We start from the raw sequence: 25,902 nt of genomic DNA, 5'->3' as shown, positions 1-25,902 counted from the left end.
TCTTTCTAGGGGCATGATCGCTCTCTTGGAGTATTTTTAGATTTGCCCTATACAAGAGGACTATTGTTCTTCTTGGCTCCAGAACAAACATGGGAGTAAATGAGTAAAAGTTGCAGAGAGGTAGATTTTAGCCTGATAAGAAGTAAAAAGCTCCCTAATAACAGTGTTGTCCATGAGTTGAAAGGGCTGCCTTGGGAAGTAGTGAGGTACTACTAATTGGAGGTCTTCCAGCAAAGGTTGGACAAGCACTTACTTCTCTGCTATGTTGTAAAAGGGAATTTTTTGTTGCACTATAGACTGGATTAGATGGCCCCCAACTCTAACCACTTCTGAAATTTTGTGACTTAGTGGGGAAGTAAGAACAGGAGGGAACCAGGTTTAAGTAGACAAGAAAGTGTAGGAAAAAACACAGGATTTGGAGATAGAAGACACGAGTTTGTATCCTATTGTATATTCTATGCTCCAGCTTCAGTTTTCTCAATTGAGTCTAGTCTAGAATATTCTAAAACATATCTTCAGTTGGCCAGATCAAAATCTGTTGAGGAACTAGGCCATCCAATCAGCATGTCTCCCAACATTAGAAGGTGCTGGGTTGACTGTCATCATCCTGAGCACCTTGAGACAGGGACTTTTTGTTGTTGTTGTTTTGGGTTTTTTGTCTGTTTCTTTCTCTTTGTATCCCCAGTGTTTAGCACAGTGCCTGGCACATCACGGACACTTAAAAAATGCTTGTTAACTGATTGCCATCCCTAAAGTCTCCTATGGTCTATCCAACACTATATCCCCTTCCTCCCCTCCCACTCCCATCCCACCCTACCCCAGCCACAAATGTCCTAAGAGTTTGGGGTAGAAGACAGAGGGGCCTAGTGACAACCCCAGAGAAAAGAAACTAGAGGTGAACAGGGAGTGTCTCAGGCCCCTGAAGGGAAAGATATGACCTTGTTTCTATGCTTAGAGAGCTGTCTGGTAATAAAGGGAGAGGGAGGAGAAGGGTGTTTAGCTCCGGCCCAGGAAAGACTTTTTAACCAGGGAAAAAGAGATACAGATACAGGTTCAGGTACAGGCTACAGCTTAGCTGCCTGAGCCCTCATCCTCTGGCTCAGAGAAATTCACCACTGGTCAACAAACATTTCTGAAGCTCTTACTGTGTGTAAAATACTGTGCTAGTCCCAGAGGGAGATAAGAAATTTAGAAAAGACAAGACCCTGGCTTCATCACTCTATAAGCAGAGGTCTCCAAACTTATTTGACCTACCCTTTTAAAAAAAAAAATGACTCAGAATTCCCCTGGAAATCTACTTTCTTTAACCTTTTAATGGTTTTTTTTTATTTTCATCATTTGAAAATATATAAATTATATATTTTTAAATGATATCTTAAATTTAATAATTTATTATAAATTTATGGGTTTTTTCCTGCATTGAAATTTTGATGATGCAATATTATGTCATGTAACCATATAGTATCATACTGTAAACAAGTCATTACATGTACATATTCCTCCAGATGTATGCTGGACTTCCCAACAATGCATGAATGCTCACCTGCCAACACTTGCTTGTTAAGACCTGTTTGGAGACTTGACCACTGATTGGTTACAAGTTTCATTTTGTGTGTTTATTTGGAAAATAATGTAATCACTATGACTTTAACTCTGTTACACAACAGATGAACTATGTAAGAATGGTTTTTTTCTAAATTTTCTTCTCTTCTCTGCTTTCCTTATGTTTCCACTGCCCTCTTATTTTTATTTAACACCCTCCAATTGCACCCAAGGCTACTACCATCCGCCCCCGGATCATTCCAGCATCTCCCAGGGGGCAGAAACACTTTGGGAACCTATGCATAGGATGGATGACACCAACACAAGTAACTTAAATATGCACAATTACATGATAAGTGCACTGGAGAGATGTAAAATGAGGTGCTCTAGGAGAGATCTGGGAAGGCTTCATGGAGAAGAAGGGTCTTTTTTTTTTTTTTTTAAAGAGTCAGACACTTCTTAGCTGGGTGATCCTGGGCTGGTTACTTGACCTCTGGCTGCCTCTGGATTCCTCCACTGTGAGAAGGCGGTGACAATAACACTTCCTTCACAGGGTTTTTGGGAGGGTCAAATGAGATACTAATTGTAAATTAGCACAGTACCCAGCCCATAGCAGGTGCTTAATAAATGTTTATTCCCTGCCTTCTTCCTCTTGAAATGAACTTTAAAGAATAGGTAAGAATTCAGTGAGCAGAGGAAGAATGAACAATCCAGACAAAGAGTATAATGAGCAAAGAAAGGCGTCTAGAGAGGAAAGAACAGAGCTGGTCTGCCAGGAAAAACAAGAGTCCAGTTTGGCCAGGGTGTACAACGTGTGCGAGGGAACAATAATGTTAAATAATGCTGGGAAAGGAGAATGCACCCGGAACATGAAGAAGTTGGATGCCAAGCAGAGGAATTTAAGATTTATTCGGGTAAGAAGACCACTACAGGTTTGGGGTAGGGTGCTGACATAACCGTATCTACGCATAAGGAATAGTATGTATAGATATTATGAATAATATGCATAGTCCAATTGAACTGGAAGGTGAGATTTTAAAAAAAAGGGGCAAGAATATCTTGCCTTTAACTCTTACTATTTGCGTCACCTGAGGCAAGTCACCCCAAATTCCCCGGGGCCTGTTTCTTCATTTGTAAAATAAAGTTTTGGATGACTAAATGTTATCCAAAGAGCTTTCTAGTTATGTATTGATGATACTATTACCTGTTAGGAGGTTAGGTGACTGCGGCATTAATGGAACTAGATAGCAATGAGGGCCTAAGGTGCTGTCAGAGGTAAGCCCAGAGCACAGCTATGTAACGTGACAAAAGACTCCTCAAGCTGTAAGTGGGGCACTGACTCTGCCATCCAGTGTGTTGGCTATCTTTCTCATAAACTTTGGTAAGTACACCATCTGTGTGTTTATCCACGTCATTGATAAAAATGTTAAACAAGTACAGTGCCAAGTACAAATCCCTAGGTCATCAGACCATTAGTGACTATTTTTTGGTTGATTCATTCAGTATGTTCTGAGTTAATCTAATCGTACTATATTCAAGTCTATATTTCTACCTTTTCTCAAAATACTAGCATGAGAGGTTTTGCCAAATGCTTTGCTGAAATATAGATAAATTATATCTACGGCACTTCCTTCATCTACCACTTCAGGAACTCTATCAGAGTTAATCTGGTATGATCTGACCTTAATGTCAGTGAGACATTGTGGATGTCAGGCCTGGGGGTGTGAATAAGGACTGCTACCCAATCAGACTGGACAAACAGTTCTTAACCCGGGAACCATGAACTCTTTTTAAAATTTATATGTATATAGATACATAGATATGTATGTGTGTGTATACACATACACGAAAACACACACACATATATTTGGTAACTGTATTGTAATATCATTGCCTTTGTAATCCTATTTTACACATTTAAAAACATTATTCTGAGAAGAGGTCCATAAGTTTTACCAGACTCCCAGAGTGGTCCATTTCTCTCTCTCTCTCTCTCTCTCTCTCTCTCTCTCTCTCTCTCTCTCTCACACACACACATATACACACACACACACACAAAACCTTTAAGAACCACTGGTCTAGACTGAATAGCTGTAACCCTAGCCCTTTCTATGGTATGGGGAAGGATGTTGTCAGGAGAAAATAAGGTGATAGATATGAACAGGTTTTTAAAGTAAAAGCTCCAAGATCAAAAGATATGATTTCTACCAGTTGTCATCTATTTATTCAAATTTAGAAAACGAAAATCTGAAATACTGCAGACAGTATATATTTTACTTTGGAATGTGTTGTGTATTTCTCCATATATGGGAATATGTGTGTTTGTGTGTCTAGGCAGCCGATTTCCTTCCCAATAGTTTTACTTAGGGTATTGCTACAATTAATTTGGGCTGTTAACTAATAGTAGGGAAGGAAACCCAGTAAATGGGAGAAGTGAAAGAAAGAAACCAATGTAGGTCCAGAGAGTAATTGATTGAAGCATCTAGGCCCTCTGTATACGGAATATTGCTCTATCCTTGGTGTGTGTGGAGTGTTCAAGCAGCACTAGCACCTCTGATATGAAGGCTCGTCAAGCAAGCCCTTTTGAGGAGTACTCATCCAACTTTGGTGTCCACTTGTCCCCTAGCTCTTACCTCTGACTCCGAGAAGCTGCAGCATGCACAGAGCCCACACCCCAGTAAACTGTCTCACCAGATGGACTAACCTAGATTGAGGGTAACCAGAGGTCTCAAACATGTCTTTGAGTTGGGGGAATGTCTGCTCCAAGTATGTGAAGACTTTCTCCAGTGGAATGAGCAAATGAGGACACGTTGTTCCAATGGCCATGAAGGCAGCTGAAGCTGGTACTGTGGAGAACTTAGACACTGGTCAGAAATCAGAGATGCCAAGGTCATCTACTATATCTCGAGCCATCACCAGCCATCCTGACTTTTGTCTTGCCAGCAGACTTCAATGACTGAAAAAAAGGATGAGTCCTCAGACTTCGTGCAACTCTGCCTCACTTAAATCCAGTTAATGCTCAAGTCAAGGCATCTCCCCAGGATGTCATTGGTCTTCTTTGAAAATGAAGGACAAACAATTGCTGTATCCGGTGGTAGTAGATAACACTGATAATGTGACTTACTCTTGGCCTTCCAGGAACACAGAAAGAAACTAAAAAGAATTCACAAACAGCCAGAAGAAGAAGTTGATAATATTCATTTGAAAAAAAAAAGTTCAGAATTGTTAATAATCAAAGAAATGTACATTAAAATAAACTAACATTCATTTTTAAAGAAACTACTATGTGCCAGGCACTGTACTAGATGCTAAGGATACAAATATAAGTGTCAGCTAGATCGTGCCCTCAGAGACCTTACTTACAGCTACAATCTAAAACAACTAAGGTAGAATCTTAAGTCCATTAACTTGGCAAAGATGGCAAAAGGTGAAAAAAAATCAATGCTGGTAGGCCTGTGAGGGAAAAAAGAGGCATATTAATTCTAGTGGTGCTATGAATTAGTCTGACAATTTTGGAAAACAAAATGGAACTAGGAAATAAAAATTACAGAATTATTCATACCCTCCAACCCTTCAATAACAGTAATAAATGGATTTATACCATAAGGATGTCACTGACAGGAAGAAAAGACCTATTTATGCAAAAAAAACTTATATCTGCACTATTTATACTAATTTTTTTAAACTGTGCCTAATGTTTGGGGAATGGCTGAATAAATTGTAGTGCATGAATAAAATGTAATATTATTTTTATAAGGAATGACAAATTTAAATATGGAAGACTTAGGAGATAACGAAATGTCAACTGTTGTTTCATGAGGAAAGCAACTGAGAGTTAAAACTGTCATCTCTTAGAAGATTAAGAGACGGTTTAGCAGTTATTCTTGTGAAAGCTAAACTGTTTCTTAATCTTAGAGAGAGGTAGCTGTTATCTTGCAAATGAATCTGAAGAAACATTGTGAGAGAAAGGCATTTAACTCTTATTTTGTAAAGAGACATTTGGAAGAGAATTTCAGAAAAATGAATTACAATTCTCAGTGACCTCTGTTTAATGAATTGAGGAGGAATCAGTCAGCGTAGAAGAATATTCTCTTCTATTCCGGCTGCTTTTTAGGAGCACAAAGGTAACAGGCTGCAAACATTACTCACTGCCAATACACTGCAAATATTTGTTTATCTGCATTATTCTTTTCATCTGTAATAAATTACATGAGCAAGCCTGTGAGACCAAAAAAAGTTTGAGATAAGAGCAAAAGCTTATGGGAAAAGAGAGTTCTTTGTTTTATTTATAAACTGGGGTAGGGGCTCAGAGCTACCTGATTAATTAATAAGTGATATTGTACATGTCTATTGATTTATGAAGAAATATCAGAATAGACTGCCTTAGAATTCAAGTAGAGAATTAATATGGAAATGCAAGCTGGTAGCAGGACTAGACGGACTGAGGATTAATGTGGCTGTCTGACTCATGCACACATAGTCACTACAAAGTCTATTATACCTATATATGCATATTTATTCAGTCATTTTTTAGTCACGTCCAATTCTTCATGACCCCATTTGGGGTTTTCTTGACAAAGACACTGGAGTGGTTTGCCATTTCCTCCTCCAATTCATTTTCAGATGTGGAAACTGAAGCAAACAGGGTTAAGTGACTTGCCTAGAGTCACACAGCTAGTGTCTGAGGCCACATTTGAACTCAGGAAGAGTTCCTGGTACTCTCTGCATTGCCTGATGAAATAGTTACCTAACCTCTTAACTAGGAGACTCCCTATACAGACAAAGCTATACAGATTAGATGAATTAAACAAATAATGTCTTATTACAGTTTAAGTCTTAGTTCATTCTGTTCTTCCTGGTCAGTATGTTTAACCTGCCCCTTTCTCCAACATTTTATTTGTCAATTATTTCAAGGCCTTTGGTCACTAAAAAAGAATGAAACTGCCTTCTTATTTTGGTTCCAGGCCTACTCTTCATCTTCAAGTCAGAAATTGGATCTTCCTTCCTTGCCACTCAAATCCTGATTAAACAATATCCACCTAAAGTCGTTTCGCTTTGCTGTATAGAGCTTGTCCAAAAAGCTTCCTCTTCTAGATTAGACCTGTCACTCATTATGTCATGCACTTCATTTAAGCCACCTAAAAAAAATCATACTCCCCTAACAGACAAGCTATGAGCAACCCTTTTTATGATTGCTCCTGCCCCTTTCATATAGGATTACGCAGAAAATGGCATTTCAGAAGCTGTATTTGCCATGCTGAAAAAGGAAGTACTTCAGGTTAAGGAAAGGCAAGCATCCTAGATGCCGGTAAAATGGAATAGCACTTTGGTACCTTCAGCTACAAAAATAAAAAAAGGAAAACAAATTATCTCAAATACATATGTAAACATAAGGAAAGTAGTATGATAAAAAGCATGTGATGATAGGATGATCTGTGTATTTGCAACTAAGTGGCATAGCAGATGGAGTGCTGGCCTTGGAGTCAGGAAGACCTGAGTTCAAATGTGGCCTCAGACACTTACTAGCTGGTTGACCCTGAACAAGTCACTTAACCTTGCTTGCCTCCATTTCTTCATGTGTCAACTGAGCTGGAGAAAGAAATGGAAAACTACCCCAGTATCTCTACCAAGAAAACCCCAAATGGAGTCACAAAGAGTTGGAAACAACTGAACAACAGCATGAACATGTTGTCTCTCCCCAGTAGAATGTAAACTTGGGGACAGAGACTATCTCCCTTTTGCCTTTATATCCCAAGTGCTAAGCACAGTGTCCAGCACATAGGAGACATTTAATAAATATTTATTAACTGAATGCAGAAAGCTAGTAGTTTAGCAAAAGGAATTAAACAATTATCAAGAAGACTTATGAGGAATAAGACTGATAATGATCATCTTAGTAATTAACTTTAAACTACCATATATTTTGTGTGATTTTAAAATAATTCAATATTCCTTCCTTTTGTAGATCTTATAATAAGTTTGCAAGCAAACTTCCTCCAAATCTAGCCTGTATAATACCTTAATGCAGACAATCATTGGTATTATTTTTCACATGTACCTAGTAGGTTTAGTTTGATTCTTGTCCTGAGTGCCATTTTTTAATCCAATAATGAGCTGGAGAGTTAAATTGGAGTCCTAAGCTTGAAGATATCCATGGAAGATGATGGGAACTGAACTGGGGTGACTTGGGATAGGATAGAGGAAGGAAGAGAGAAGGGAAGGGAGGGAGGGAGGGAGGAAGGAAGGAAGGAAGGGAGGGAGGGAGGGAGGAAGGAAGGAAGGGAGGAAGGAAGGGAGGGAGGGAGGAAGGAAGGAAAGAAGGAAGGAAGGAAGGAAGGGAGGAAAGAAGGAAGGGAGGGAGGGAGGAAGGAAGGAAAGAAGGAAGGAAGGAAGGAAGGGAGGAAAGAAGGAAGGGAGGGAGGGAGGAAGGAAGGAAGGAAAGAAGGGAGGAAGGGAGGGAGGGAGAGGGGAAAGAGAAAGGGGAAAAAAGAAGAGATGGAGGAAAGAAGGGAGGGGAGAAAGGAAGGCCCCAAAGGTTTTGGGCTGGGTTATTGTTCGTTCTTCATTTTCGAGTCCTGACTAGCATGTGAATTGGATTTAAGTGAGGCAGAGTCGCACAAAGTCGTCAGTTTCACTCTCCTAGTTATTGAAGTCTAGTGGCAAGACAAAAGTTAGGATGACTGGTGAGGGCCTGGGATGCAGTGGATTATTTGGAATCTTCGATGTCTGATCGAGCTCTAAATTCTCCACAGAGCCTGCTTCCAACCACCTTCATGGCCAATGGAACAAATTGTTTTCATCCACTCATTCCACTGAGGGATGTCTTCACATGCTCGAGATAGACATCCCCCTACCTCACTGGTGGTTTGAGGCTTGTTGCTTATCCTCAACCTGGTTTAGCCAGTCTGTTGAGACGATTTTACAGCGGTGTGGCCATTGTGCATGCTACAGCTTCTTGGAGAGTTAGATGACAAGTGGACCCCAAAGTTGGATAAGCAGTCCCAAAAAGGGCTTGGCAAGTCCTCCCACCAGTGATACTAGTCCTCCATTGTTATGGAAAAATCTTATCTAAGGTGCTTCACCCTCTAAATGTGGACATTTAGTTTGCTGAAAGGAGGAAAAAGGGTGGGGGGGGGGGCATTCCTGTGACAAAAGCAAGCAGCTTGAGACAGCTCTGAGTACAGGAGAGAAAATTACCTCTCAGATAAGTGTACTGAAAAGACCTGTCTGAAAGCAGCTTAAAGGCACAAATATTGACTGAAGGTGGAAATGGCCGCAGGACATTGTCCATCAGCTAATTTACATGTGACAATCTGGTTTCCAAATATAGCTGAAAAACTATAAATAGAAGAACTGTTTGGGGACTATGGGAAAATCGTATTTTATTTATTTGTATTATATCTGATTCAACTGTGAATTTGGGGTTTATCAACCTGAATTAGAGATGGGTCACTATTTATGGTCATTAGAAGCCCAAGAAATGAGAAAGCCAATGATCAGAGAAACGAGAAGACAGAGCAGCTGCCTTAAGAGGGCTGACTGTCCCTTGATGCTTGAGAGAATCTGAATGGAAGAAATGAAAGATGAGAGCAGTGGCTTTGAGCCGCGTTAGACTGAAGCGGGACACGTGCTGCTGCTGAGACTGCTGTAGCTGGCTTATTGACTTCTAGCACCATCTACAGGCTGAGACAGGGAAAACGTGTCAGGTGGTTGGCTGCATTGCCTACTTACTGCCCTTGCAGACTTGATAATGAGCAAATTCCTCAGAGGCCCAGAGAGCAGACGTGAGGAGCTTTGCAGTCCTCTAGCTTAAGGGGGACTGCTTATCACTGAAATAGCTTAATACTGCTTCAGTGCCTAACCAAAGAAACATCATATTTGGAAAGCTGCAAACCCCAGGCTACAGCCTCACTGAAAGAATATAGTGCTTCTGCTTTATTCACACACACACACACACACACACACACAGTGGCCTGACAGTGCCAGGCCAGACAAGTGACTTTATCCAGCAGACTATTCCCTGAAAAGGATCACCAACTTCTAAGCCTTCGCTCTAATAGTCCAAATTCATGATTTGTCCTGCACACATGGAATTTCCTTCTCATGTGCCTCATTGCTAGGTTTCTGTATAAGTATATACTTGTATCCACTCTGCCTCCCCTATCTTCCCCCTTCACACACGCACCTCATGCTTAGGTGATAGAAACCCAGATTTCTAGGTAGACCACTATGGTTTGATTATTCTTTCTCTTGCCTTTTACTGAGTAAATGCTTTGGTTGTTATTTGTATCTGATCATTTAGTAAATGTTTCATGTCTCAAAGTCAATGGTGTCATTGGAACTAATTTTGTATAAATGGAAAGCACACCGGTGGGGCTCAAAAGCTACACGCAGCAATGAGTAGTTATCCCTAGGACTCCGAGAGTGAATAATAGCTATATGGTCACCCCTCTGAGGAACCACAAAATAAGGGGTGAACAAGCAAGCCCCACCCAGCCCTGAGGAGGATTGTGGTCAGTGCCGCATCTAGTGTATGCTGCAGAGTTCATCTGGGATTTATTATGCCACCATTTACATGGGCAGAGACCCACCGGAGAGAGGATTTATTAAATAATTTCCCAAGAATCTACTAGAAAAATAAAATATTGGAATTTTTTGAAGTTTTTCTCTATAAGACAAACCAGTTTATTTGATATAATTTTGATTTAATAATTAGTTACTTCTGTCTTTTGATTTATTAACCTACTAAGTATGAATGTTAATATCAGTAATAATGATATAGTATGTTTAGAGTACTGGCACTTAGCAATGCAGACAGTCTTCTACCAAAGGAATACCACCTAATCTAAGAAACAAAGATGTTAAAGATATTTACAAGATGCTATTAAAAATGCAAAGAAACGTGAATTATTAAGTAGGAGGTATGAAGAGAAAGATGAAATCTTTTCCATATTTAAAGTATCTGAGGATGTAAACCTTTGTAAAATTCTTCATAAGACAGGGGTTTTCAATATTGCAATTACTTACTGGTGGGCCAGCCTGCCTCAAGTCTCTCCCTATTCCAATCCATCCTCCATTCAGCTAGTAAAGTGATTATATATATACACATGTATTTTATATTATATAAAGCCCAGGTCTGACCATGTCACCTCCCCACTTTCCCCCACAGGCTCCCTATCACAACCAGGATCAAACACAAAATTCACTGTTTGAAGTTCTAAGACCTTTACAACCTAAACCCCCCCTACCTTTCCGACCTTCTTACACCTTACTAGCAGTCACCTACTTCTTGATCCAGTGATACTGGCTTCCGGGCTATTTCATAAACAAGACACTCCATCTCTTTCCTGCCTCCCAGAATTTTCTCTGACCGTCCCCCATGCCTAGAATGTTCTCCCTCCTCATCTCTGACTTCCCTGGTCTCGGTCTCCAAGACCCAGTTAAAAACCCCATCTTTTGCAGGAAGCCTTTCTCAACCCCTCAATTCCAGTGCCTTTCCTCTTCTTTCCTACTTATCCTACAAATATAGCTTGTTTGTACATATTTGTTTGCTTGTTGTCTCAATCACAGCATGAGCTCCTCAAAAGTGGGTACTCTCTTTTGTCTCTTTTTATATCCCCCAAGCTTAGCGGGGTGACTGGCACATAGTAGGTGCTTAGTTAATATTAATTGTATGCAACTTGTCCACTGATAATATTTTATAGCCAGCTTTTACCAACCATGAATCTTTCCATTTTCCTTTGAGGTATTTGTATCTTTGATATCCTTCTGACATCATGGTATTGTATGATTCATAGCCTGGAGAATAATGTTTTAAAGATACTAACATTAACGAATTCTTCTATTGTCATAATGCTTTACAATCACGAAGTACTTTAACATAAAGTAAAGAAGGCAGGTATCTATCTCCATTTTACCAACGAGGAAAGAGATTGAGACTTGGCCAAGCTAGCAAATGGTGAAACCGAGTCCTGAATCCATGTGTTCTGACCTACCTGGCCTTCATGACTCTAGATATCCCAGCTCCCATAGTTGGTAATATCAGACTGAAAGTCCCCAGCGTATTTTTAAGGAGCTAAAGGACATTGTCCCCCTGTCTCCCACCCCCAATTCCTTCAGGATTGCTCCTCTGAAAGGCTTGTTAGGATCAGTAGTATGCTATACTAGAAAGAATATTAGACTTGATACCAGAGAAGTCTGGCTGAGTCTTCCCTCTACTACATATTAAGTGAATAGCACTGAACAAGTTATTTGGCCTCTTAAAACCAGTTTCCTCATTTGCAAAATGAGGATTATAATATCTGCCTTGCAGGGTTGTGAGGGTAAATTCAGTTATGCCCCTACTGGGCACTTGATCAGTTGTGAAAAAGCTGGGCTGTTCTGTTCCTACTCACTCCATCTACTTCTTGCAACTTCCTCCTCTTGCTTCTAATTCTGCCTCTGGAACCAAAGAGAACCCCTCTAAAAAATACAAATAATTCTCCTAACAAAGTGAATTAGCTCAAGGATAATGTTAGTCTACAACTGCAGAGAAAGAATGTGGCCAGAATTTAGACACTCAGCTTCTCTCCCCCATGAGATTCTCAGAGATGTTTTTATACATTCCAAAGAGAACAAAGGCTATTTATTACCACCATTAACAGCTTGAGGGGAAAACCCAACAAACTCAAGGAACTTCAAAGATGCAGCACGCTCCTTGCTGATAATCCAGATGTATACTGTTAAAAGTCTTATTTTGAGTTTAAAATAACATTGCAAGTTGTTGAAGTCACTCTGCTTCCTTTTCAAGATAACACTTGCTGCACAATTCAGAATAGAGCCTTTAATATCTTTATCATTTTCCTCTTTCCCATCACAGCCTTCGAATATATGAATTGTCATTATCACTCTCCCAAAATTTCTCTTCTGCAGGACTGAAACATGCGGTTCCTTCAATTGGAACGTATATTACATTGCATCTACCCACTATCTTGGCTGTCCTCCTCTCAATGTTCTTCAGTTTATTAAAGCCCTTCTTAAAATGTGGTGGCCAGAACAGTTACCAGGTATGGGGGAACTACAGTACCATCTCCCTTGTTTTAAGCACTATGACCTTTTTAAAGCAGCTGATTGAAATTTGCTTTTATGGGTGCGATGCCATGTTACCTTGGTGGCTCATATTGGTTGTATCTCTGATATCCACAATTTCAGCTCTGCGACTTACTTGCTATATGAATTTCAGTAAATTACTTGATTTTTCTAGCCCAGGGTTAGGGAACCTGAGGCCTTGAGAGGTCACACGTGGCCCTCTAGGTCCTCAAGTGCAGCCCTTTGAACCCAAACTTCACAGAGCAAATACCCTTAATAAAAGGACTTGTTCGGTGAAGTTTGGATTCAAAGGGTTATACTTGAGGACCTAGAGGGCCACATGTGGTCTTGAGGTTGTAGGTTCCCCAACCCTGCTCTAAGACTATCCTATCATCTATAAAATGAGGGGATTGGGCTGGAGGACCTCTAAGATCCCTTGCAGCAATAAATCCTAGGATTTTTTTTTTGCTGAATTTTATCAGCATCATGACACTACAAATTTCTAACAATGTTGCAGCCTCGTTCCAAAGCTCCTCTAGGGTTACTCCAGAGGCTGTGATTTTGAACAATTTGAAATCATGGCAATTAATCCAATTCAATAAACATTTATTGTGTTTAGTATGCACAAGGCATACATGTGAAAGCATCATTTCTAATAACCACATTCCAGGTGCACTTGCTTTATTAGCTTCCAGTTTGCTGGTGATCTCCTAATCCCCAGCCTCAAAGAAACCAAGGAGACCACTAAAATTAAATGCTTAGCAATGTTTTTTTTTTCATCCATAATATTACACATTCAAATTCGTTGCTCAGAAGCCTAAATAAATTGGACTGGACCTAAAATCTCTTGAATTGTAGGGAAGAATTTTATTACAAATCAAAAATTTGACCCCATGTGGGTTCTACTTTAGATTCTTTATGTTCACTCTGAATGGATTATTATGATGATGTATTGAGATTTAGGAATATTTGGCAGACTGACAGAATAATTTGATGGGTAGAAAGGTTGAAAATCCTTTTGTGGATGAACTGAGCTTTAAACACTCCTTAGAAATGCTACAAGGCATTTTGAAAATTAACATTATAAAAAGTGTGGCTTCTTTTATATAAAGGGCATGGTAATTAGAGAGCCTAAACTTCTAGATATGCTCGTGTGTAGTCTGATCTTATTCAAGGAAATAAATATGCCTGCCTATTGCAGCAAGTTGATAGCCCAGATTAGTGTTGAAAATAATGTATGTGCTATCTTGAAATCTTAATACTAGAGAAAAATTTTATCTAAACTATGGCTTCAACAGATTTTTAATTCACTAGCCTGGGACCCAAAGAATCATTCCTAACAGAATTCAAATGGGGAAATGAATTTTCTGGCACTCAATAAAAAGGTAACAGGGTGACTCAGAGAATACTTTCTACTCTCTTGTGGAAGCCTGCCCCCTACTGGTCAGTCAGTTCATTTTCAACCATATAAACTAAAGAAAGGTCTTAAGTAGAATTGTGCTCATATTTGTAAAGCTCATTTAAAACTATGCAGTTGTTTTGACCATTCAAACTATAAACACTTTAGAGATTAACTTTTAAAAGAGAAAGCATTTTTTAACAATAAGGAACTAAAAATGTGCTACAGGATTGTTTTAAAATACCCCTAAAAGAGTTTATTTACCACTTCCCTTCTCCAGAAACACACACACACAATCTGAAACTATAAAGATGTATTACAAAAATATAAGTTTTTTCACAATTTAAATACGCAATAATTTTTCTTTGTTCGTAAAAAATCAATTGCATGTCAATAACACTAGTGTTAAGATGCAGAAAAGACCCAGTGACAAAACAAACCAAGCCAAACAAGCACTGAAATAACATGATTAACAAATGAAAAAGCATTCATTAAGCACTTACATTGTGCTGAGCTCAGACATACAAAAAGAAAAACACAACAGTCCTAGCTCTCAAGGAGTTCACATTCTAATAAGGAAAGAGAACACATATATGAGGCTTTAGCAACGCAGCTTCAAGTCAAATGGAAAGGTCTCTGATCAAAAGTTTAAATGTTTTACTCATCACCTATGCCCCACAAATTCCCACTCAACTTTACTTAAAAGGAAAAATATTTTACCTAACTACTGTTTTATTTAGCACTTGTTATCACAAGTCTGTCAGGCCGGTGAAGGCTAATTCCATTTTACAAATGAGAATACTTGGAGGTTAAAGTGGGCCAAATTCCAATTGGCATGAATCTTGTAGTAAAGGATTCCTATTTTTTCTACCAAGAATTTCTTTGGCAACTGAATACACATTCATTCATCCTTTACAATACAAAGTGCCCCCAAAGTCTTAGTGTGGGGTTAATATATTAAAGATCGACACTGCACTAAGACTTTGAGGACATCCTGTATTCAAATGTGTAATTTTCCTTTGCAAGTATTCTCCAAAGGAACTGCATCCACAAGAAGCAACAATTTCTCCAAGTTTCTCCTTCCATTCTACTTGAGATCTCTGGCTTAAACTGAGGGTGACCCAAACTGGGCCTCTTTGGGAGTGATATAAATGCTCAAAGCTTAAAACATTTTAAAAGCACTTTAGTGGCCCATATAATGGGCATAAATCACAGAAACCCATCATCAATATTACCCATTACTGGGATTTGATTTTGTTGGCCAAATGTCTCAAGTGATAATGAGAAATAATCTGAACCAGTATATAACAGTTAATAAAAAGAAAGAGTAAACCAGCTAACCAAATGAGCAGAAAGGTGTTTTTCCCTTGGAACTCAAGGAAATATGCAGGAGCCAGCCATAAGGCCTGTCCCATAAACCACAGCCCAAGGAGGAGCACAGCTCTCTTCCAGGACATCCTTATTTGTGGCATCACAAGAGGTAGTAAGCAGAGGTACCATAAAAAATACTGGGAAGTGCAGACCTTATTAAAACTCACAAAAATGGCAGTGTGAAGGAAACAACAGAAGGGAAGGTCCCTATAGTAAGCAAAAGATACAACCACAAGTAACAACAACTGCGGAAGAAACGCCGCCAGTCCCAGTGAAAAACTCCATTTGCTTTCTGCCGTCAGATAGAGCATGTAGAAGTAAGGGGAAAAATTGTGCCGGATGTCACGTCTGGTCAGGTGGTAGAGATAAGTGTGCTCCAAAAACTCCCAGCCGTATTTGTAATAAAACCCTAAGGCCAGCGCTAAAAACGTGAGTCCGGCCACCCCTGCAAAGAGCAGCACATCCCGATTCCAGAGCCTCCGAGCCAGCGCCCAGAGCCGGGTCCGGAGGCTCTTCTGGGAGCTGTCTTCCTCGGCCCGGTCGGGCGCAATCTGCAGAGACAGGGCTATGGGAAGGATGTAGGTGCCCGGGTACACTTTCATGTGCACCGCCAGCCCGTAGACCGCCGCAGCCCAGGCCACGCGCCTCCGCTCCAAGAGGTACAGGGCGGTCAGCACCAGGGCGGCGATGACCGACTCGGCGTTGCCCCGGCTGGACACCACCAGGGGCAGCGGGTTGAGCAGCCACCAGGCGCAGGAGCGGCAGGCCTGGCGAGGGCTCAGGCCGGCGAGGAGCAGCAGACGGAGCATTAGGAAGCCAGCGAGCAGGTCGCAGCTGACGAAGAGAAACTTGCCGAAGAGCTCGCTGAGCCAGACGTTGGGCGTGAGGAGCCAGGCCAGCAGCGGCGTGTAGCGGTACGTGGCTCTCTGGTAGGGGGAGCGGCCCTCCGTCACCAAGCGCGCCGCGTCCGTGAACACCCGGTAGTCGATGTCCGTGAACTTCACCACCAGGGTCCGGTCCTGGTAGAGACCGTAGAAGACCAGGGCGACGCGGACCACCAACGCGACGCCGAACACCGCGGCGGGCCCAGCGAAGAGCCTCGCCTTCATCCTCGGCAGCCCCGGCGCCTCCCGCAGCCCCTCACCCGACCTTTGTAGCGGCGCTCGTTTGGATACCGGCCTCGCACCCCGGACATGGTTCTCCTTGCCGCATATCACAGCGGAGCACAGTAAAGCAGAGCACCCACAACGGAAGCTTCCGGGAAGATAGTCCCGCCCCTAGGACCTACTTCCGGTACCAGTCTAGCGTTGTTGATTGGTTCATAGGCCTCTCGCGCCCCGGCCACTTTCCAGGGAAAGGGCAGGACTTCCTGTCTCGCGAGTGTGCCGCGTTCAAAGGAGCAAGGTGAGAAGCCCTTCCACTGGCCCGCAGAAGCAAGAAGGGGCGTGGCCTGCGTGTGGGCGTGGTGAAGCAAGATGAAGCTTGAATTCCTGCTGCTGGTAGGCCCTGATTAGAACCGCCCGCCGCCTGAGATTGGTGAGCCTCTAACTTTGAAAGATGGTGAAAAACAGGATTGGAGGAGGGCAGATGTCGTGATTTTAAAAAAAGTGGAAGAGATGCTCTGTACTCTGCAAACTAGGGGCTAGCGCGCTAGACTTCTGAATTGAATTATAAAAAGGATGATTAGTGAGCATCCAAAGAGGAGCTGTGACTCCCTAAGATCCAGCGTGGCTTCCTCAAGGAACAGACCATGCAGATCTAACCTCATTCCTCATTTAATCTAGGTAACGAATGACAGCTAGCATTTAAGTGGAATTCTAAAGCTTACAAAGCGTTTTACAGTATTATCTTATTTGATCCTCGCGCATCTAGCTTACCAAACCGGGGAAATGGGGGAATACTGCAGTTACCGGATTACCTGCAGTCACAGAATCACAGACTTATTAATTTAGACCTTAAAGGGCTTTTACTTCAGGGGTTCTTATCCTTTTGTGTGTGTGTCATAGTCGCCTTTGGCAGGCTGATGAAGCCTATGAACCCCTTCTCAGAATAACGTTTTTTAAGTACACAAAATAAAATAGAGGATTACAGAGGAAACCGATTATATTGAAATAATTACCAAAATACATGTTTTTAAAATTCATGGATCCCAGGTTAAGAACCCCTGAAAAACCCCTTTTACAGGTAAGGAAACTGAAGCTCAAAGGTTAAGAGACTTGCCAGGGTCTCACAAGTAGAACATGTAGGACACCGCATTAGAACCCAGATCCTCTGGTTCAGAATCCACTGCTCTTTCTACTATTACCAGCTAGCTTTATTTAGCAAGTCACTGGATAAAAAAATCTCATACTATTTTCTGCATAAAAATTTTTTAAAAATTAAAAAAAAATTTTTTTAAATGTAGGCTAAACGTTAGAAGAATTGGGTAGTTTCCAAAGTGCTTGAATGACTGGAGATCAACTTTCAAGGTTTCCAGAGCAGTAGCCCTTAGGATCTGTGCTTGACCTGTGATTTTAACATTTTTATGAGGGACATGGACAAAAAGACAGATAGTATACCTATCATGGGACAGCTAGGTGGCATAGTGAAATGAGTGTTGGAGCAATAAGACCCTGGGCAGATCACTTAACCTGTTTGCCTCAGTTTCTTTCATTGTAAAAATGGAGATAACAATAGCCCCTACCTCACAGAGTTGTGAGGATTAAATGAGATACTATTTGTGAAGAACTTGGTACATAATAGACACTATATAAATGCGGTAGCTATTATTACATTTATATATGGCTAACTTAGAGCACCTACTATATGCCAGGCATTGTTCTAAACACGTTACAAATATCATAATGCCCAGAGGGAGGGAGGTGGTGTTTTCACTGCTCTAGCTTTTTCAGATATCTGGAGCATTGTGTTCAGATTGCTGTTGTTTGTCCTTTGTTCTCAAAGAGGACTGTGACCTCAGAAAGGTGATGTCGTGACTTGCGAGTGAATTGGATTTAAGTGAGGGAGGCCTGTGCAAAGTCACCAGCCTGACTTTCTCTCCCAGAACCTTCTGGGTCCAGTGGCCAGACATAGATTAGGGCAAGGGAGATGGCCCCAGGTGCAGGGTTAGAACATGGCCTTTTTAAGCTAAAGTCTTTAACAGGTCTGTTTGACTGAGACAATGTCCATTCAGTGACTTCGGCTCGGTGAGAGGTGAGGCAAAGAATGGCCTCTTTTACCCAGTAAAAAAAAGGTAACATGAATGAATGATGATGATGAATGATCAGACATTCTTAGTAAGTACTTGTTAAGTGCCCACCAAGTTCAACGCACTGTTGTAAGTGCTGGGATTACAACTACAAACAAAAGGGTCCCCTCTACTTACATTCTGATGAGGAAAGGCACAGCTTCAATGTGGGAGATAGAAAAGGAGTCAGTGGGGAGGGGGAGGGGAAGAAGTTGTTGGCTAACGGAGAGAGAGCATAGTTCAAAAGTACTTCCCAAACCTTAAAGTGCCATATAATTGTCAGCTTTTATTAACCTGAGTGCCACACATTTTAAGAAGGACATTGATGAGCTGGGGACTTCCAGAGGGTAACCAGAATAGCTGATAGTCTCCTTTTGGGGGCTGGGGACAGACCCCTGCTTCCTCACACTGCAGAGGCTACAATCTCTTCTGTCCAAGTTTTGGTGATCCTCGAGGGCCTTATGGCCACCCTCACCACACACTTACATTTTGTCTGTGCAGATAGCTCCTGATCTTCTCTTCTCCTTTAGGGACAGGGGGATGTGAGCTTTCAATCACAGTTTCCTGGCTCTTCAAGTTCAAATAGATATAAGAGTTGGAGCATCCCTGGTTACAGGTAGTACGTTTTTCTTTGAGCCTCAGTCAGCCTCCCTGTAACTTCTATCTGTTCCTAGTTCTGCTCTTTAGGGCCAAGTAGCCCAAGTTTAATCCTTCTTCCGTGGAACAGCCTTCAATTAGGCTTTCCATGTCTTTCCCCTCAATCTTCTCTTTTCTAAGTTAAACATCCTGGCTATTGCCTGACCAAACTATTGACCAAAACTCCTACTTGCTAGATTCTCTACTTCCACTATTGATGTCTCACTGGAGCTATCAAAATTCTTGCTGTCTCCCGTCTCTACCCTCTTCAAAGCACCCCCACAAAGCTACAATATGGATATTCAGAAAGTCTTATGATGTCTTATGATGCCATTCTCCTACTCAGGAAGTTTCCATGGCTCCTAGACAGCTAGGTGACACAATAGAGTTCCTGGTCTGGAAATCAGAAAGACCAGAGTTCAAATGTGTCCTTAGACCCTTACTAGCTGTGTGACTCTGGGCAAGTCACTTAACTTCTGTTTGCCTCAGTTTCCTCACCTGTGAAATGGGGATAATAATATCATCTACCTCCCCGGGTTCTTCATTGTAAAGCACTTAGCACAGTGCCTGGCACATAGTAAGCATTATATAAATGTTAGCTATTCTTATTAACTCCCTATTGCCTCTAGGATGAAATACAAGCTCCCTTTTTGGCATTAAAAAAAAACACCCCCAAAATCAAAACCTTTTACAATCTAGTTCCAATCTACTTTTCCTGATTGTTTTCACATACTTTACATGCCAGTTAAATTGTCCTTTTTGCTGTTTTCTATGCATGGACTATGACTGGAGCCAGCTCTAACCAGTTTGCAAGAGCTTATTGTTAATTATTCATTTGAGCATTAACACCTTAGAAATTATCAATTGCTAGGAATCAGTCCTTGATTAATTATTGTGTTGATTTCTAGATTTAAGAAAGTGATGGGGGAAATATTAATAATATGGATTAAAGTAAAAGTGTATATGAATACTTTCTCCCCCCAAAGAGCCTGGTTGTTAAACCTTTACCATCGTATAGCTGTATTGCTGTATAAACATTCTTGAACTCAAGAGAAGTGCAGTAGAGGCTCAGGAAATGGAGAGAGATGACCATAAGCTAACAACAACGATTCGCATTTATAAAGTGCTTTGAGGTTTGGAAAATATTTTACATCTCTTATCTCATTTGAGCCTTAAAACACCCCTACATGCATGACATTACATCTCCTACCTCCATGTTTTTCCATAGGCTGTCCCCTATGTCCTCTATGCTTTGCTTCTGTACTTCCAACTCCAGGAATCCTTAGCTCTCTCTAAAGTTCAGCTCAAGTACCATCTCTTAAAAAAAGCCTTTCATGATTTTTCAAGATTTTAGCACCTCCTTTTTCCCCTTTGAAATTACTTCATATTTATTTCTCGGTCATCTCATGGGATACTCATTTAACCTGCACTCAGTTTGAGTTTGGTTCCCCCCAAACACCTACCACTTCAGGTTATCTAGGATTATCCTGTGGATACTCATTTCTAAAACTATAAAACCCAAGTCACCACTTGGTTGTGGTATCCTTCCCATGAACAATCAGCCAGTATACATGGTCAACTCTTAGCAAAGGCATTTATTTACCAAGACTGAATAGTATAAAACAGTGGCTACAAAACCTTCTCCCCATAACCCCAGGAACATATTCTCTCAGAAATACACAGTGTCTATGGAAGAGTGGCCATGAACAGAGTATTCTGGTAGTGTGCCAGATGTGTATTAAACATGTGGCCAGAGCAATTCATAGCTACAGAATGGCAGGGCCTGGAAGTCTTTTCTCTCCCGTGGAGTCCTCACAGCAGTCCCCTGGATGCAGTATGTCTGCTGGTTAGGCTTCCAAGGTCTGCTTTTCTCCACATATCAACTCTCAAATTTCTTGACTCCATAGATGCTTCACTTTTCCGCTGCTTGGGGTCCAATTCCTCAATTGTGACTTCTCTCAGGATTTATTTCTGTCTAGAGCAGGAATAGGGGACCTTCGGCCTCGAGGCCACATGCTATAGAGTATGTGGTTCTGCTGCCTCTACTATGCGTTGAATTTTCCTGAACTAATTCTCCTACTGCATTATGGGTGAATCTTTTTGGACAAATAGCTCTGAGGCTATACTCCTTAGCCAATAGAATGGGATGGTATGGAAAGAGAAGTCTTCTCCAAGGAGGGGGGTCTCCTTCAAAAGTAATGTGCAGTCTTCATTTAACCAAACTGGTCAATTCTTTTAGCTATTTAAAGCCACCAGGCATGTGGCTCATTTTCAGCCCTGAAAATCATGTGGCCTCATCTAATTCACTCAGAAAAAGATACTCAGATTTTCAAAGGGTCATTGAGTATTAACCTGTCAAATCCTCTATGTCTGTTATCTATTTATTGCTTTCTGAGATTGCATCAGCTAGAGAAATGGAGGGGAAGAACCAAATATATCGTCCTTATATTTTGGATATAGTTTGTATCTATTTGTTCTTGTACATGTTTTTGTTTTTTTCCCAGTTGAATTTTAAACTCCATGAAAGCAGAGATTTTCATTATTTTTTTGTCTTTCTAGGTCTAATACTCTGCATAGTGGCTGACACATAATAGGTACATAACCCAGGTGTGATCACGTCATCCCCCCTACTCAATAAACTTCAGTGGCTTCCTATTGCCTCCAGGACCCAATACAAAATGCTCTGTTTGGTATTCAAAGCCCTTTATAACCTAGCCCCCTCCTGCCTTTCCAGTCTTCTTAAACCTTACTCCCCAATTCAGTGACACTGGTCTGCTGAGTGTTGAGCAAACAAGACACTCCATCTTTCCACACATTTTTTCTGACTGTCCCCCATTCCTAGAAAGCTCTCCCTCCTCACCTCTGACTACGAATCCCCCGATTTCCTTTAAGTCCCAACTAAAATTCCACCTCTTTGAGGAAGGCTTCCCCAATCACTTTTAATTCCAGTGCCTTCCCTCTTTTAATTATTTCCTATTTATCCTGTATATAACTTCCTGTGTGTATACATATTTAGTGAACCCTCCATTTTTAGTTTGACACCAGTGTTCTAGACCATAAGAGTGTGTTTTCTAAACTGTACAGCAGGACTAAGCATACCCAGAATGCAGTGCATGAGCTTCATTCACCCTGGGAAAGCTGTCTCTCTGATCATGGTTTTTCCCAGACCAGTTAAGTCTTTTTCTGATGCCTCTTGTCATGGAGGTGATCTTGTCATGGAGGGACTCTTAGAAGCTCCGCCAGCAGAGCAATCAAGGCTTTGAAGGTGATAGACTGTATACCTGTTTTCAAAGAACAGCCTAGTTAACTTTGCAGGGCTCATCACCAGGTTGGCAGCAAGGTGATGGGTTTTTGAATACCAAGAACTCTCAAAGACAGCCAACCAAGTCAAAGAGGGGTTGTGATCTGCAGCATTAGAGAGAGAATCTTTATCAACAAAACCATGGATTCTTGAAACATAAAACTATGAATGGAAACTATGAAAACTATGCCAAGGTGAGTGGGTATAGAGTGTTACTACAAAGAGAAATCTACCTAGTCTCAGACTTGGAGGCCCTCCTTAAGCTAATATATTGAGCCAGAGTTCTCTTTGCTGTTGCTCAGTGGTTTTTCACTCCTTTCTGATTCTCTGTGAGCCCTTTTGGGGTAGGTAGGTGGCACAGTGGTTAGAGCACCAGGCCTGGATTCAGGAAGTTATTGTTCTTGCAAAGTTATTTCAATTCTGACTCTTCGTGACCCCATATGAGGTTTTCTTGGCAAAGCTGGGTGGCACAGTGGATAGAGTTCTGAGCCTGGAGTCAGAAGGACTCATCTTCTTGAGTTCAAATGTGGCTTCAGACCATGTGACCCTGGGCAAGTCACTTAACCCCATTTGCCTCAGTTTTCCCATCTGTAAAATGAATTGGAGAAGGGGATGACAAACTACTCTAGTATCTTTGCCAAGAAAACCCCAAATGGGGTCACAAAGTTGGACACAACTGAACAACAGAAATGGCAAAGATACTGGCGTGGTTTGCCATTTCCTTCTCCAGCTCATCTGACAGATGAGAAAACTGAGGCAAATGAGGTTAAGTAACTTGCCCAGGGTCACACAATAAATGTCTGAGGCCAGATTTGAACTCAGGAAATGAGTCTTCCTGACTTCAGGCCTAGCACTCTATCTACTACACCACTTAGCTGTTCCAGGGTTGTCCAGACTTTGACAAAATAACCTACCAGAAGCCACGACAATGTTATATACTCTAAATCTCATACTTGGAGCAGTGTCATTTGTCTCAACCTGAATTGTCTAATCTTTGTGGGCCCAGATAAAAATGGCAAAGCAGGAACCAGAAAACAGATGTCCTAACTCCCAGACCAATGCTTTTTCTACTAAGCCACTACTTTATTTTTAAAAAACTAATTAAATTTTATTTTATTTTCAGATCCACGTTCTCTGATTCCTGTCCACTTCTTCCCTTCCAGTTGATAAAGGAAGAAAACCAGTACCCCTGTTATAAAAAATGTGTACTCACTCTGGTACTCTGGCACATGTTTCATCACAAGTCCTCTGGAATTGTAGTTGGTCTTTGTTCTATCATTAATTGTACATCACTTATAATCTGGACCATCCACATGGCACTCTTCATGAGGGCAGAAGTTGCATCTAAATAATCTCGATGGCCCCTGCCCCCAACCCCAAAGTACCCAGTGCAGCATCTTGTGCCTAGTAGGCTTCAATAAATGTTTATTTAATGAATTTGTCCCAAAGTGTCAAGATCACTGGGAGTAACCTGTCATGCTAAATCTTTAACTAGGACAAGGAAAGGCCAAGTTTTGTGCCCACAGGTGGAAATCCCAATGATGGGGATATTTAGAGGTTCGCTGGTAGACTCTGGTTTCTTGGTTAAAGATCCTTGGCCTACAGAATAAAATCCACATTCCTTAAGGACTACTTGAAGCTGAAATCTCCTATATATGCTGCCTTCCCTTATTAGAATGTGAGTTACTTGAGATCAAGGACTGTGATGTTTTCCTATGTGTAATTTCAGTACTTAGCACTCCACTTTGCACACAGTTCATAAATGCTTTTTTCATTCGTTCATTAACTGGGCATTCAACATTCAGGACTCTACAATCCAACCTCAAATATTCTTTTAGGCTTATATTCCACTCCTCTCTCCCAAAAAAATTCTCTTCTCCATCCAAGTTCATCTTTTTAGTGACTCCTAAATATTTTTGTTGTTCAGTTGTTTCCTACTCTTCATGACCTCATTTGGCATTTTTCTTGGCAAAGATACTGGAGTGGTTTGCCATTTCCTTCTCCAGCTCATTTGACAGATGAAGAAACTGAGGACAATGGGGTTAAATGATTTGCCCAGGGTCACACAGCTAGTAAGTATCTGAGGCCAGATTTGAACTCACGAAGATGAGTCTTGCTGACTCAAGGCCTTGTACTCTATCCACTGCTCTACCTAGCTGCCCACTTCTAAATACACCTTTGTACATTTTTATCCTCCAGTCTTTGCTCATGCTATTTTTCCACTCAGAATGCACTCCCTATTCCCTTCCACTTATCTAAATTCTATCCGTTTTCAAAGGCCTGCTCAGGCATCACCTGCTTTATGAAGCCTTTTCCAAAGTGACATCTCTGTCCTTGAAACCTCCTAAGCATAATTATCTCTTCATGGAAAGAACAAAGACTTGGAGTCAGAAGACTCGGGGCCAAGTCCCAACTCCAATACTTCCTAGCTTTATTACTCTGGGCAAATCACTTAACTTTTTTGAGCCTCAGTTTTACCATACGTAAAATAGAGATAGTAATACTTTCTTTCCCTACCTCACAAGATTGTTGTGAGCAAAATGCTTTGTAAACCCTAGAACACAATAGAAATGGGAGTATCATTCATTTGGTACTTAATTTCCAGTATTTATTATTTTACCTATATTTCCCTTCCCCCCCACCTACTTTATAAGTACCTTGAGGGCAGAAACTGGGCTTTATGTATTATTATAACTGCAGTGCTTTATACATACATAATAGGTACTCAATAAATGTTTATTGTTATTGTTAAATGTTTATTTATGAGACTCCATTTTCCCTCTCTTCCTTCCGTACCTGTTGTGTGGAACAGGGGCTCTTCAATCTATTTCTTCTCTTGGTAAAAGAAACCTTCTTTTGCTGGCTGGGAATATACAGCTCTATCTCAGCACTTCAATTGTGAAAGCAGAAAAGAGATCAATCTCTCTGAGATCTGAGGCAGATCCCTAGTCTAAGCCAGGGAAATAGGACCATGGACCTTTGATCTCCTTTCCAACTCTGTGATTCTGTGAAGATTCATCCACAAATGCAGGCAACAGGCCAACTGATTGGTTTAGAAGAGGGAAAAAATGGTTTTGTGCTAATTGCTGGATGAAAAGAGTACCTAGTATCAAAGGTGAAATGACCTTTGGGAGCATGATGCCAGAGAGGACTTCAAAGGGTGTAGGAAATACTTCTTTTATCTTTTCTGAGAAAACCAGTGACTTCCCCTTTTCCCCACCCAAGTCATATGGGGTATCTCAATAGGTTGTTGAAGGTGTTAAAAGTGGGAGGGTAGGTGAAAGAGTGAGTGGCCTTGGCCAAAGGCTTAGTGGAGATGGGGGGCGGGGGGGGGGGGGGGGGGGAGGCGCGGTCAGACCA

General features: G+C 41.2%; 1 protein-coding gene across 1 annotated transcript; it reads right to left on the bottom strand.

The window, feature by feature from the left end:
• Positions 1-14,238: 14,238 nt before the first annotated feature.
• Positions 14,239-16,617, bottom strand: PIGM (phosphatidylinositol glycan anchor biosynthesis class M). The gene has a single exon (XM_036753717.1). The coding sequence runs from the start codon at positions 16,486-16,488 to the stop codon at positions 15,247-15,249; it is 1,242 nt and encodes a 413-aa protein (XP_036609612.1). The 5' UTR covers positions 16,489-16,617; the 3' UTR covers positions 14,239-15,246.
• Positions 16,618-25,902: the final 9,285 nt, after the last annotated feature.

The sequence above is a fragment of the Trichosurus vulpecula genome, chromosome 4, assembly GCF_011100635.1.
Source record: "Trichosurus vulpecula isolate mTriVul1 chromosome 4, mTriVul1.pri, whole genome shotgun sequence".
Classification (NCBI taxonomy): domain Eukaryota; kingdom Metazoa; phylum Chordata; class Mammalia; order Diprotodontia; family Phalangeridae; genus Trichosurus; species Trichosurus vulpecula.
The sequence above is the reverse complement of the archived record's forward strand: the minus strand, read 5'-3'. Positions and strand labels throughout refer to the sequence as shown.